The sequence below is a fragment of the Poecilia latipinna genome, unplaced genomic scaffold (assembly GCF_001443285.1).
Source record: "Poecilia latipinna isolate Pla-1442-1.1 unplaced genomic scaffold, P_latipinna-1.0 Scaffold4225, whole genome shotgun sequence".
NCBI classification, from domain to species: Eukaryota; Metazoa; Chordata; class Actinopteri; order Cyprinodontiformes; family Poeciliidae; genus Poecilia; species Poecilia latipinna.
Genome location: NW_015116841.1, coordinates 13,290 through 27,946, shown reverse-complemented (window position 1 = coordinate 27,946; position 14,657 = coordinate 13,290). Strand labels below are relative to the sequence as shown.

Here is a 14,657-nt window from a genome sequence, read left to right as displayed (position 1 = left end):
CTGCCAGTCGCTCATGGAGGGCAGTGAGTTTCTTTAGCCATCATGTCAGTCCATACCTGAGACTCTTTCTTGGACATTTGCCTTTCCCATATGCCTTTCCAGTATTGTTCAGTCTCCAGCCTTGGTGGGTTGGGTGGAGAAGAGCCGGTTAATCCTCCTGGCTTCATTCTCTCTTGTGTATCTCTTTAGGCGGCTGGCCAAGGCTTGGAGTTTCGAGTGCTTCAGGTATGGGCATCTGGCTGTACTTCTTAGGTACTGATCTTTTCATTGCACCTCTTTGGAGCTCTGACAGTTGGCTCACTTCCCTCCTTGTTATCTTGATCTTAGCCTCTAACCACTAAGATCAAGATATTGATCTTAGTGGTTAGTGGTATCTTAGCCTCATAAGATATTGGGTCTCATGGTTGCTCTTATAGCCAAGCATCTCAAGGATCACTGATGCTGAGTTGTATATCAGTTCATTGGTTTCAGTTATGGTGTTGGTAGGGATCGTTCTCAATGCTGCATTCACATCTTCAATGAGACTTTCTGATGGTACTTCACTCAGCCGTTGTAATTGGCGTCGGGGTTGTCTGGTGTTCATTCGGGCCATGATTCTGTCTCTCAGGTCAGTTGCTGCCTCGTTCAGCTCAGATGGTTCGTTCATTACTGGGGCTACATACCCAGTCTCTGGGCGGGTAGTTGTAGTTAACTCCCTTCTGACCTGGCGTCCTGGCTCCTCCCCTTTGTGTTGTACCTCGTCAATCTCAAGTTGTGATAGCAGTTGCCGTTTGCGGATGTTGGAACACTGAGCTACTAGTTGTTTGGCAGTTAGTGTCGACTGGGGATGTCGAAGTAACCATTCCTCCCACAGTCTTTGCATGTAGCCCCTCTGACTAGGGTTACTTGAGTAGTAGCATTCCAACAGATCCATGTTTTCATCTCTCGCCCATTTCCGTCTTGTTCCAGTAGCCCATTTTTCATCAAGGTGCTCTGGTTCCCCAGCACCTGACGCAGACCTTGTTTGGCCGGGCGACGTCTGAGCCGGCATGTCGTGCTTATCAATGTCTCTCATGGTATGAGGTAGGCTATATAGCTCCAAGGGTCTTGCCTAAGGACCCACACTGCACAGCTCAGTTTCACTGTTGTAACTGTTTTGCTCCAGCCTGGATTCGAACCCGGGTCCCCCCGGGTGGAAGACTGGTGACTTACCCACTATATATATATATATATATATACATACACACACATATATAAAAACATTAACGTTTCGAATGTTTTTTTTATTATTCACTATTCAATAATTATTACTCATTTAGCATAAATGCTGCTTCATACAGTCTGATTTTAGTCTGTGGCGTAAGATTTTATTACCAGATAATCCCCTCTTTTCATTATAAGAAATTATGTGATATTTCAGATTATTCACATCAAGTTTTATTTTACTTCCACAGTTCTGTTGGCTTTTCTTATGGGCTGCTGGACGGTTCTTTTGGTCGTTTTCCATTTCTTGCTAGCAATGCTGGCTTGAGGAGCAAAGCAGCTTCATGAATTTGACTGGCAGCCAATCAGAAAATGAGCATCAGGAATAACATTTAATCAGTTATATTACATTTTGAGTAACGGATGCATTTAAGATAAACATTTTTATGGAATTGAACTTTGTTTTCATTATTATTATATTTTTATCCAGCTTTCCCTTGCAGCCCCTCCTCTGACAAACACTTCCCAAAGATAATGTAGTACTTACGATTTGTCATTGATGACGGTGTTGACAGCATCTCTGAGTCTCTCTGCGGACATTTTTTTTTAACTTAACAGTAACTGCAGCTCCTTTGGCCTCCATGTGCACCATGTTGTCTGGCTGGTCCCCGAACATGGGGATTCCCACCATGGGAACGCCGTGGTAGATGGCCTCATAGATCCCGTTTGTCCCACCGTGAGTGATGAAAGCTTTGGTTTTAGCATGGCCTGGTAGAAACCAACGTTATTAAATATTTGTTGATGAAGGACAAGTTTAATAAATAGATCATTTTAATAACTTTGTGCTCATATTTACATGTTGGAACAGCTGAATTATGAAGTTAAACAATAAAGTGAGTGCTGTAGTGTCGACACTCTTTAGACGTTGGGCTTTTTTATGTCATATTTTGTTTTCAGCACAATACCTGACCTCAATACATGACCTCAATACATGGGGTGGACATTTACACACACAAATATCTAAAATTTCTTATTTTAAGAATTTTGATTTATTGTTGTCTCTAACAAAAAATGTTTTAAACATATAACAGTATCATCAGAAATGTCATTTTTACTGTTTTCACAGTTTGTTCCATGAGACCATCAATAAATATCTAAGTTGGAAAATATGATAAAATGCAGTTACTGTGAGCAGTTTAACGATATAAATCACACTTTTTAAGTAAGCGGCGTCCCGAAGAAACCAGAATGTTTCTCAAGAACAGAATTTGTTTGTGCCGCAATGAAGGCTGTGCCATACAGTTACCTAAAACAAGGTAACAAACAGCTTTTATTCATAATTTTCATTATCACAGTACTACCACAAAATATTGCGCTAAAATACTATCGTAGAGAGGCCTCTAGGTTGGATTATTAGATTTTCTCACCCAGCAAGTCAGTTTATGGGATCCAGTCATAAATTCTGGTGCTGGAGCCCAAACTTTTGGGTTTTTCTCTGCTATATCTCCACAGCACCTACAATCGTTTAAGAAAACATGTTTTTAACCAAACTGAGCTGAGAAATCAACCAGTTAAAACAACTTAAGCAATTTATTTATTTATTTAGAAAACACTTTTCACAGTCACAAAACACTGCGCAAGATGAGATCAAAATGTAGAGAAAACATAAGAGAAAATAAGAACATAAATTAGTAAATCTGTTATCTTCAAACCAATGCATGACTAAATAAATGGCTCTTTAGATATTTTTTAGAGTAATAAGACAAAACTCACAAATAACTTCAGCGAGAATTATAAGGTTTTAATACTTGTAAAAAAATTTTTAAAAAAGGCACTTTTTTCTTTTAGCAAATTATTTCAGTTAATCCTATACAATTAAAACACTAGATTAAAAATGCTTGGTAAGATTTTGTGTTTTTGCAGTGTAAAACTCTTGCTCTCTTTTAATACTCAGTTTTATACAGAAAATGACTACTAAACTGATTTTTGAGAACCGAAAGTGAAAATGTAGCTATAAAGTTGTGTTAGTGTAAGTCTAATTCTAATAAAATACAGCGATACCAATCAACAGGGCAGACGGAGGTTTGCATCTGTTTTCTAGTTGAGTTGAACAAGGATTTATGTGGGAGTCCAGAGTTAGTTTGGGACGAAGATGACGTAATAAAATATCTAAATGGATGATTCTAACTCTGCAGAAGTTAATCAGAGCAGTTAGTGATTTTTTTTTTACCTTTTGTGGAAGCTGAGCGAGCACCGATGCGATCATGTTCGCCTTTTCTGTGGTCAGGTTCTTGACCACCGATCCTAAAGAGAAGACAACGATACCATCGTCTCCATTTTCCATTTCCTGTAAAATGGTAATTTATTTCAACATGTCATTTCTTTTGTTTGCATCAGCACTAATGTGGTGTCATTATTTATTCTACCTCTGGTAAAGGTTTAGCTGGTTTGCAGTGGATCCCTCCAACAAACTTAAAGTTGGGGAGGAGTGGACGAGGAAAATCAAAATCCCAGTAGGTTCTCATCAACCAGGTATCAGCTTTACCCATCAACTCACAGGCACTGGTGGGTGTTCCTGTTACAAACAGCATGTTATTAAACAGGTTGCTGTGCATAAAATCACAACTAATTCAAAGAGTTTCTATCCCGACCCAAAAAAAAAAAAAGATTTTAGATTAATTTTAGGGCTGATACAATTAATCCCGATTAATCAGTTATTGAGATAATCGTCAACTAATTTAGTATCGCTAGCAAATCGCTAACTGGAGTATACAGACTTAATAAAGGTGATTTGTTGAAGAACACACTCAGAGCAGTTTTTAATACAAAACCATACAATAAATATATACATTTTAAAATAAAATAAAAAAATCCTTTGTAAATATGTTTTAGCCAAAACTCCTGAAGTTGACGGGACAGTTTTAGCTTCACCCAGTTCAAGTTATATATATATATATATATATATATATATATATATATATATATAACTTGCCTGAACAATCGATTTCTAAAATATATTTTAGAATATTTGGTTAATTATATGGAGATTTTTCTCTTCGCTCACCTTTGACTTCAGACTAATATTTATCCAGTTCTCTCCACATTAAGTTTTGGCATCACGATGTCCTGCAAAGCATAGAAGAGGACGTTCCAGAGTCTCTCTAAAAAGTCCATCTTGTCCGTGAGTTTGCTCATAGCAGCGGGAACGAAGGAGGGAGGAGCAGGAAGCTGACCACACATCCTCTCCCAGTTATGAGCCAAGGAAAAACGTAAAGAAAAGACCAGAGGGATTCCCAACATGTCCGCTGTCAGGTCACTGCCAGGGTAGATCGGATCAGCAAATAACACATCGTAGTTTCCCTGCTTCAGCTTTTTCATGATGGTTTCCGATTTCACCACTCCATCCAAGAATTTAAGGAAATAATCCATGTTGGTCCTTATAAAACCCATTAATTTGTTGTAAATCTGGAAGTAGGTCATGTGATCAACCTCGTAGATGGAAAAGAGAAGGAACTCCTTGATAAACTTCTTTTTGAACTCCATTGAGACGGAGACGTTAAACGGTTCATAGCGGAAGTGAGACGGTTCGCTGCTGTTCATGAACAGCGATGTGCTCGGGATCAGGACCGTCACCTGGTGTCCTCTGTCCACCAGCGTTTCCAGTACCGGCTTCATGTTGATCCAGTGGCTTCCATCTGTGTGCCACACCAAAATCTTCCCTCCATTGGCTGCAGAAAGAAGCAGCAGGACAAAGAAGGCGATATGCAGCTTCATGGTGGTTTAAAATATGTTGGGAAAGAGAAAATTCCTCTTGAATAAGAAGCAATCCAGCCGAAAGGAAAAGACTCTGAACTTCTGCTGTGGGCAGAATCTCGCTGCTTATTTAATTGTGATCATGTGAAACATCAAGTGTTAAACAATGTTGTCATACAAGGAAGTTGTTGGTAAATGTGTAAGCATTCCCCTTAATGATTGTCACAGTGATTCAGCAGTGGTTTTATTCTCATCAGAATAAAGCAGCTTGAATGCAGCTTTAAAGCTGCCAGTCGAGCTATTATTGTTTCAGAAAGGTATAAACATAATTTTCAAGATACTCTGGCAATTCAATCAATCAATCAAATTTTATTTATGTAAGGCATTAAAACACCTTAGAAGAAAAATAAAATGGAAATAAACAAAAAAATACACCTGACTTTGTACATTTCCTCCAAGTTTTATTGATTTAGTTTCACTTTAGAAAATTCACAATCAAAATTAGAAAAATGTAGTGTACATTTATATTCAGCTCCACCAAGGCACCACTTTGAATCACCACATTTTGCTACATGTTCTTTTCTTTTTTTAGTCCCCAATCGAACCGAGTCTACCGAACTATCATGTGTGGAAACACAATTATTCTTGGTTCGAAAGCAAATGTGAACATCAAGCACACTGGAGACCGCTCCAAAAGCAGGAAGCAAACTTTAGCGCAGGGCATTCTGGGTAAATACAACAAAAACAAACTCACCAGGGTCTTGTGCTAGTGTGAGAAATGGCTCTTTATCTTTTACCAAAGACCAAATTTAAATCCTACCGCCACTAAAATCTGACGCTATTCCATTTTTGTCTACATTTTGTGAAGAAGGAAATTGCGCTAGTTTTTTTTTCTTGGAAGCTTTTGTGTTTCCTTTAGTGGTTCTTGGTGCAGCGCCCCTACAGGCGAGGAGGGGAACAGGTTTTGGTGTGAAATAACTGCAGCAGCTGAAATGGTCAGAAAATGTTCCAACGTTGGTCCCCAATCGAACCAAATCAATCAGGTGTGAAAAACCCCTAAAAGCTGTGCACTTCGTCCCCCTCATTAACATTGTAGATTCCCTTTTGTCGCTGGATTCAGGGACGGCTGGAAAAACAATGGCTGTTTGAATACTGGATTCAATCCCCGTTGAGCGAGTCAGGATCTATTCACATTGTGAATGTCTTCATTCCTACACCTCCCCCTGGTGGGACACAGCAACCTGAGATGGAAACAACAAAAATCGTTGATTTCTGATTTATTTTAATTTTCATAGGAATTTACCGTGCATTTGCTCACATTCCTGCTGCTTCCTCTGCCTCCTCTGCACCACTTGCTGAGGGTTACAGAGTGTTGCCTTTTGAAGTAGACATTTGCATAATCAGATTAGGGTGCGTGATTGTCTCTGTGCGCCCCCTGCTTCCTTCACAGGGTGCTCCAGAGGAGAGAGGGTGCTGTCCAGCTGAACAATGGAGGACTCCCCTCCTCTGGCAGCGGACACGCAGCCCTTGCACCTGCATCTTCCGCTCCCACGTTGCAGGTCGATTACAGCCACGGCTCAGCCTCGGAACCGCTGAGACTGGGAGGAGGAGGAGAAGAAGGACGAGGAGGAGGGTGGCTCGAGTGCTGAGATGGGAGAGGAAGGGCAGGGGTTGAGCTGAGATATTTAAACATGCAAAGGGTGAATTGGCTTTAAGGGGATAAAGAGCTCAGGGCCTATCGGCTGGCGCCCAGCTCCAGAAATGCTCTCTTTATGGAGCCGGGAGAGCGTGGGGCTGCCTGCGCCGATCTGCTCCATTGTGATAACGGATTCAGACAGCGTGCCAGACGCTGATAAGGAAATGTGCTCTCAATAGACGATTACCCGCGTGCTCGCGAAGGAATAGTCAATCAGGAAGATGCGGAGCGAGTGAGAGGCATGCAGATTTGTTGTGTGTGTCTTTTTTTTTTACACATCGGGTTTTTCCTAACTCTGCAGAAAAACCGTAATGTTCAGACATGATTGGGAGGAATCTGTAAATAAAGTGTTACCATGACAGCATTTCTACCTAATATTCCAGTTTTCAAAGAAACCGCAAAGCTTATCACTGCAAAAACACAAAATCCTAGCAATTCCTACCATTTTTGTCTAGTGTATAGTGAAAATATTCATTAGAAATAAGACAAAACTTACTTGCAAGCAACTTTTCAGCAATAAACAGGGTCTTGTTTTAGGTCAATTATTCCTTAATGTTGATAAAAAATGACTACTTCCACTGGCAGATTATTTCACTTATAACCAAACATTTTTACCATCTTAATGTTAAAATAATCTACCAACACAACCAGTACTTTATCAATATTAAGGAATTATTGACTTAAAACTCCTATATATTCCTGAAAAGTTACTTGCAAGTTAGTTTAGTTTTATTTCTAGTGTAACAAAATATTTGCACTAGAAACTTGACCAAAAATACTTGGTAATATTTTGTGTTTTTGCAGTGTACACAGAAGTACAGATGTGTCACATTACCAGGAAGTGGTGACATAAACCAGTTCCTTCATTTTTTAAAAACTTTATTATGAAATGACTCGATGTACTGTGAAGTCATTACTCGGATTCATCATGACATTGTGTTACATGATTTTATTTATTTTTCAGGATTACACTGTAAAAACACAAAATCTTACCAAGTATTTTTAAGTTTAATTTCTAGTGAAAATATCTTAAATAAGACTGAACTAAATTCCAAGTAACTTTTCAGCAAGAAATATAAGCTTGTTTTAAATCAATAAATCTATAATATTGCTGAAATAGCAGTATTTTTAATTATTTCACTATTTATAGTGAAGTAAGTCAAGCTAGTAGTTTTTCATCAGTATTAAGGAATGACTCACTTAAAACAAGCTTCTATATTTTGCTGAAAAGTACTTATAATTTAGTTTTGTCTAATTTCAAGTGCACTCAGATATTTTTACTTATTTTTACCATAAATACTTGGTAATATTTTGTGTTTTTACAGTGTTACAAAGGGTCAGTTGTCACTTCCCTCCAGTCGTTGAGTCCAGCTACGCTCGGCTTTGTTTAGTCAGAGTTTAACTCCCGCGGTTGAAGCGCCTGGAGTCAGATCAGTGTTTACTCTTCAGCTCAGTTAGTCGCCATGTTTGGTCTGAGGATCGGCCACAATAGACGTTCAAGCAACTAAATGTTCGCCAGGCGACTGAAATGAACCGGCTGCTGTTGTCAACTCAGCTGTAAACAAGACAGGGACTCAGAAAACCACAGCAGTTGTTCATTCTCAGTTTTTCATTATGGAAAATTTTCACTTTTCTGTAAAGGCAGCCTGGAAAAACCTGGAAAAGCCTGGATTTTATTTTAATAAGTTTGGGGGGAAAAATAGCCATTTTTAATTTAGTTTCTTTCCTGTGAATTAAATATCCATCCATCCATCCATCCATCCATCCATCCATCCATCCATCCATCCATCCATCCATCCATCCATGTTGTCGTCTTCTTTCATGTTTATTGTTTTATCTTTCTGTATTAATATCTGCTGCTGGTTTCCTGTTTAAATTACTTTTGTTTTCATTTTCACGTCAAACTTTCTGTTTTCTTCCAGGAATTCCTTCGTTCGTTCTCGGCGTTTATGACGTCATCCCTCCAGCATCGCTGTCCACACAACGACCAACTGGACAACGTTTGACTTCGGAGCGACCTCTGACCTCATGGGTTACAAGTTAAGCGGGCACATCGAGCCAGTCCTCTGTCAGGCCTCTGGTCAGCGGACAAAGGGCAAAGGTCAGCCTTGTGTCCACATGGCTGCAGAGGAACAAACCTCTGAGCTTTGATGACACAAAGGAGCAGCAGCTTTTCTTCTTTGCTTCAGTTATCACAGTGTGACCATACAGGCGTTCAAAATGGCGGCCATCTTGAAAAATGGCTGTCATCCTGAAATTCAAGTGGCTTTGCTTTTTGAAAATTCTGGTTATTACCTTCTTAGTTTCTTTATTTCTGGATAGTTACATAAAATAAACTAGGGTAACACTTTATTTGAAGGGGGGTGAATAAGACTGTCATGACACCATCATAAACATGACATAACACATATCATGAACATGAATAAGCCTTCATGAATATTTGACTGTTGTCATAAAGTGTCATTCGGTAAATTATGACACTTTTAATACAAAGTTGACATTATTCAAAATGTCTTTGACAACTTGACATTAACCAAGAAATCATTACTGATATAAATTTGTTATAAAATCATTACTGTTTAAACTTTACCTTTAATTAACATAAAGTTACCTAATTTTTAAAGTGCAATCAGTAATACTTTTATAACAAATTTATATCAATAATGATTTATTGGTTAATGTCAAGTTGTCATAACAAAGACATTTTGAATAATGCCAACTTTGTATTAAAAGTGTCATAATTTACCGAATGACGCTTTATGACAACAGTCATAAATATTCATGAAGGCTTATTCATGTTCATGACAGGTGTTATGTCATGTTTATGATGGTGTCATGACAGTATATTCACCCCCCTTCAAATAAAGTGTTACCTAAACTAGTGAGGAAAAGTATTAGATTTTCTCCTATAGAAGTAGGATGAATGTTTAATAATATGCCAGGATTTACAAAAAAATAAAAATTTACATTTAGATTAGGAGTGTCTATTTCAGATCGATTTACAACATGAGCAGTGAAATGACTCAGAGCTAAACATCAGAAGCCATTTCTTATTGTTTTGTCTCATAATTGTGGGACCTTCGGGTCAGTACTTCTGTCAGGTAGTGTTTCTGTGTAAATATTTCACAAAATGCGTAAAGAAAAACACCCAAATAATTAACAAATCCTTTATTGAATAAATAATTAAAATAAATAAGATACTATGTGTCCACAAGTAAAGCAAAAATAAATTAGCAAAGACATATAAGATTGATCATTTACACACTCCTCACAGTTGACAATCAGTTCAGTATCTTTGGCCGTCATATCACATTTCATTTATTTACAGAAAATAAATTAAAAAAAGCAAAAATTCCTTTGAAATCGGATATTTGTGAGCAATGACTGAAAGCAGATTGTCAGTTTCATCCCAACATTAGAAATCAGCTGCTGAGTTTTGAGAAAAAGGAAGAAAAACAGAAAATCTGATTTCTCTGAAGCCTCAGAAACTTGATAAATGAGAAAAGGTCAGGTTAGGTATTAGGACTAAGAAATGATGAAATAAAATAAAATTCAGAGAATAAAGTCATTATGAGAGTAAAGTACAAGAATAAAAATACTTATTCTCAAACAAAGTCGCACGAGAATAAAGTTGTAAATGACCAGAATAAAGTCATTCTGGTAATACTATGACTTTATTCTCATATTATTTCGAATTTATTCTCAATATTTTGACTTTATTCTCAAAATATTGACTATTATCATATAATTGTGACTTTTTTCTTGTATTATTTTGACTTTATTCTTGTGATTTTATTATTTTTTATTTTCTTAGCATGGCTCTCTGTTGTTGATTGAGTTGCCATATTTTAAAAGAAAAAAAACCAAAAAGTGCTCGTTTGCAATCTGGAGAAGTAGCTCAGCCTTCATCTGTTCCTCATTTAATCTAAGTCAGAATAAGAAAATCCACAATCCTCCATTTTCCTCATTGGAAAACAAGGAATTCCTGCAAAATTAAATCAGTTCCAGCAACAAGGGATGCAAACATGGCGACACGAAGGAAACGTGGGACACTTCCATGCAGAAAACGTATAAATTGCTCCTGGAAATTATACTTTATAAATAATCAGCGTCACAAGAGGGACGCGTCTCGTCTTCCACAACACGAGTTTTTATTCCCCTGTAAAAAAAATAAAAACAGTTTGAAAAGTCCTCCATGTTCTTCTGGTCTACCAGGCCTCGGAGCTGTCGCTCCTGGATCCGGGCGACGGCGCCTCGGTGTCGCTGGTGGCGGTCCAGGTTCGGGGAGGCGAGTGCAGCCGCTCCATGTTGCCCCTCAGGAAGCTGAGCAGGGCGGTGGAGGAGTGGCCGGCCGGCTGGCCGCTCTGGCTCTCCAGCAGCTGCACCAGGAAATTGATGTAGCGCATGGCCAGGCGCAGGATCTCGTTCTTGCTGAGCTTCTTCTCCGGAGGATGGGTGGGGATGAGCTTGCGGAGCTCTGCGAAGGCCGTGTTGACGTTGTGCTGGCGCCACCGCTCCCTGGTGTTGGTGAACACCTTCCTGGTCATGATGCTGGAAGGTAAACGGGATCGAATGAAGCTTTTTAACAGTTTATTCATCTGTTTTAGATTATAGTGGAGATTAATTCAATATTTATGCTTTTTGTAAAGATAATTTTAATCTTACCAAATATACAGCTCTGGAATAAATTAAGAACCCACTGCACTGAACTGAAAACCTCCTGGTTATTCCTCCAGATATTGATTTCTGGACTCTTCCTGAGTTAAAACATTATTATTGTTGTTTCTAAATTAATATAAACTTGTTTTCTTTGCATTATTTGAGATCTGAAAGCGCTGCATCTTTTTTGTTATTTTGAACATTTCTAATTTTCTGCAAATAAATACAAATTTTTTGAGACATGTCAGCAGTTCATAGAATAAAAGAACAAAGTTCGTTTTACTCAATCATATAACTAAAAAACGTAAAACCAGAGAAACTGATCATTTTAATGGTCTCTTAATTTTTTCCAGAGTTGTATTTGGTCTAGTTTCTAGTACAAATATTTTAACTAACTTGAAATAAGACAAAACTAACTGACAAGTAACTTTTCAGTAAGATATACGAGCTTGTTTTAAATAAATAACTCTTTAGTAATAATAATAAAGTTCCAGTTCAACTGGTAGATTATTTCACTTATAACAGGGGAAAATGTTACGAGTGAAATAATCAAACAGTAAAACTAGTTATTTTTCATCAATATTAAGTAATTTACTTAAAACAAGCCACCGTAACTTGCTGAAAAGTTACTTTTTTCTCATTTCAAGTTAAGATATTTGTAGAAACTAGACTAAAAATATTTTGTGTTTTTGCAGCTTTGCAGTGTCTTTAGTTAATTTTAGTATCAGACTGGAATGTGACTCTTTTCTGTTTATATGTTTGGTTTCTGTTGGTATAAATTAGATTTTGCAGCATTGAATCATCTTAAGAACCAACTTCAGTTGAAGGATTATTTTATTCTTCTAAAGCCATTTTAGTTGCAGAAACACAGTGTGTGTATCATTACTTTATAGCTGACTGACGACCTGAGTTTTTCATTTTAAAGACAGTCTTGTTGTTGATGAGTGACGGTGTTTATTTGTAGCTGACTTCTTGTAACTGACTTCTGTTCTGCTGTCACAACTCGCTTGTGAAAATAGATTTTTAATCTCAAGGAGTTTTTAAAATATGAGTCCAGTTTTTATATAAAGCACCTTTATATAAAATTTCCTCTAAATTTATATAAATACTTTCAATGTAATTTAAATTCAGCTTATTATAAATGTTTACACTTTACAAGACACTTTGACGAAAGTAATCAAGTTAATCTAATAATATTGACAGATTTTATATTCAATATTAATACAATTTAAAAAGATGCATATTTTATATTTTTATCTTTGAAAATAACAAATTTGTTCAATGTTCAGCCCTGATCTGTGTGTAAGCTTTTATAGCCTAAGTTTTTTTTATTTATTCATGATCATTTAGTGAGAAATGTTTCATTTTTCATTTTCAGCAGGTTTGCTTGCAGAAAAAGGCAAATTTTCAAAAAAGAAAAATACAATTTCCTCCCAGTATTTCTTACAAATGATATCTATAACCAAAGCAAACATTAAAAATATTATGTATCTGACCTGTTTGTGTAGAAATGTGCAGAAATCTCAGAAGGCAGAGCTTTCGTCCGCAGGTCATCGGCGTCTGGCAGTCCTTCAGCAGAGCCTCCTCATCGTCACTGGATCCGGTGGAGCGAGAGGGAGGAAGAGGAGCCGGGTGAGACGCGACGCGCCTCCATCCCACCTTTTATAGCCAGGCGGCCCCATTGTGTGACGTGTGTCGTGGTGGAGCTTCATTGTGGTTGCTGCTCAGTCCCCACCTCCACCTCCTTTATTGTTATTGTGAATAAATTGATGTGAATTATTGATGTTGCTCCGCGGAGGTCGTGACTTTAGATGGTTTCTAAATGATTTTATCAGGTTTTTGTGTTCAACTTTTAAAATGACTGAAAGTAGGCCACCTTTAAGGTGATTGTTTGTCATTTAATCCCTGAATGATCCCACTGAAGGTCATAAACTCCTATTGAGGTGAAACTGAGACGTTCGGAACGTTCTCTTACTGTTCTGGACACTGATTCCTTTCTGCTCCTCTGACATTAGGCGTGGACGGCCCACCAGGAGAAAAACCTGCAGCTCTGCCTTTAAACTCAGCCTGATTGGCCCACAAAAGGTAAAAACACCACATGCAGATTGACAGTCGAACAATATGTGTTTTGTTATGACTCCGGTAATCTTGTTGAGTGATTCCAAGGGGCCACACATAAATTAGAGGAAACATGGCGGCCAGAGTCTGACTCCCATCTCAGCCATCACTCCTCACTTCTTTTTTTTTCCTTCAACCCCCGTTCAGATAAAATAAGTCCAGTTTAACCAATTGTCACTGTTTCTTTTTACACCCTTCAAGTGTTGTTTCAAAGACGCAGCCTTCCAGAAAACCGTGTGTGTGGAGTAGGAATTTACATAATCCGATTAGGCAATGGGATTAGCCGAGGGCCTGGAGAACGGGCCCCGATGGGGGGCGTTTGCTCTGAATCTCCCATTCATGGGTGCTGCTGCACGTCCAAGAGGCTGCACCTGCAGGCCGCTGTCCGCCTCCACTCAGGTCTGCAGAGTGGAGTCAGGTGGTTCAGTTTGGTGATGCAATGCCCCGACCAAAACCCTTTAAAAGCACGCCATCTTGGTTATTTACATTTTCATTTGTAACATTTTGCACAGCGAAATCCTGCGGCATTGGCTTAATCTTTTTCACATTTTGTCAGGTTTCATCCACAATCTCCAATGTCTTTAGGTTTTTTTTTTGGGTTTTTTTTTATGTGACAGCAACACAACGCGGTGGTGAACCTGAAAAACTCATCACAATGTAAGTGTTTCATATCAGTCGATAATTATTGATTTTTGTTTTAAATATCTGAAATATTGTCAAACTGTTGGTGTGAACTTTACTCCTTTATCCAAAGTTTTCACTCCACGCTATTTTATTTATTTTTTTTACTTTTCAGAAGTTATGAGGCACAGTGGCAAAACGTTAAATTGCTGCTGCTACAGGTTGTTGCTAGGTAACCAGAGACTGGTGTTAAGGTCGTATTAATAATACATGTCATCACAGTCCGAACAATCGGATCGACATAATATAAGAGTAGACCCCGCATTGGCCGCTCCGGCGCAGGAAATACGGCGGCCATCTTGGAGCGGTCGTCCCTCCTACTTTGCTCAACCAAAACAGCAGAAGATGCCTCAGCACTGCGGGATATTGTTGTTCGGATCGATGGACTAATGATGTGAGGGCTCGACAAACATTTCACAAGTAAGATGGACATATTATTGTGTAAATATTGTGATTAGAATATTACTTTACTGTATTTATGTCCATCGTCGAGATACCAGCTAATTAGCTACAGTGCTTGGTGTAATACGGGTTCAGCGCCGCTATGAAGGCTAACTGAGATTCCGTA

General features: G+C 38.3%; 1 protein-coding gene and 1 pseudogene across 1 annotated transcript; both read right to left on the bottom strand.

The window, feature by feature from the left end:
- Window positions 1-1,661: 1,661 nt before the first annotated feature.
- On the bottom strand, window positions 1,662-5,810 carry LOC106942372 (UDP-glucuronosyltransferase 2A2-like; annotated as a pseudogene).
- A 5,025-nt stretch (window positions 5,811-10,835) lies between these two features.
- Window positions 10,836-13,282, bottom strand: tal2 (T-cell acute lymphocytic leukemia 2). Its single transcript, XM_015025638.1, has 2 exons — window positions 12,787-13,282; window positions 10,836-11,182 (listed from the first exon to the last, which is right to left on the bottom strand). Exon 2 carries the CDS (start codon window positions 11,176-11,178, stop codon window positions 10,840-10,842), a length of 339 nt encoding a protein of 112 aa, XP_014881124.1. The 5' UTR covers window positions 11,179-11,182; window positions 12,787-13,282; the 3' UTR covers window positions 10,836-10,839.
- Window positions 13,283-14,657: the final 1,375 nt, after the last annotated feature.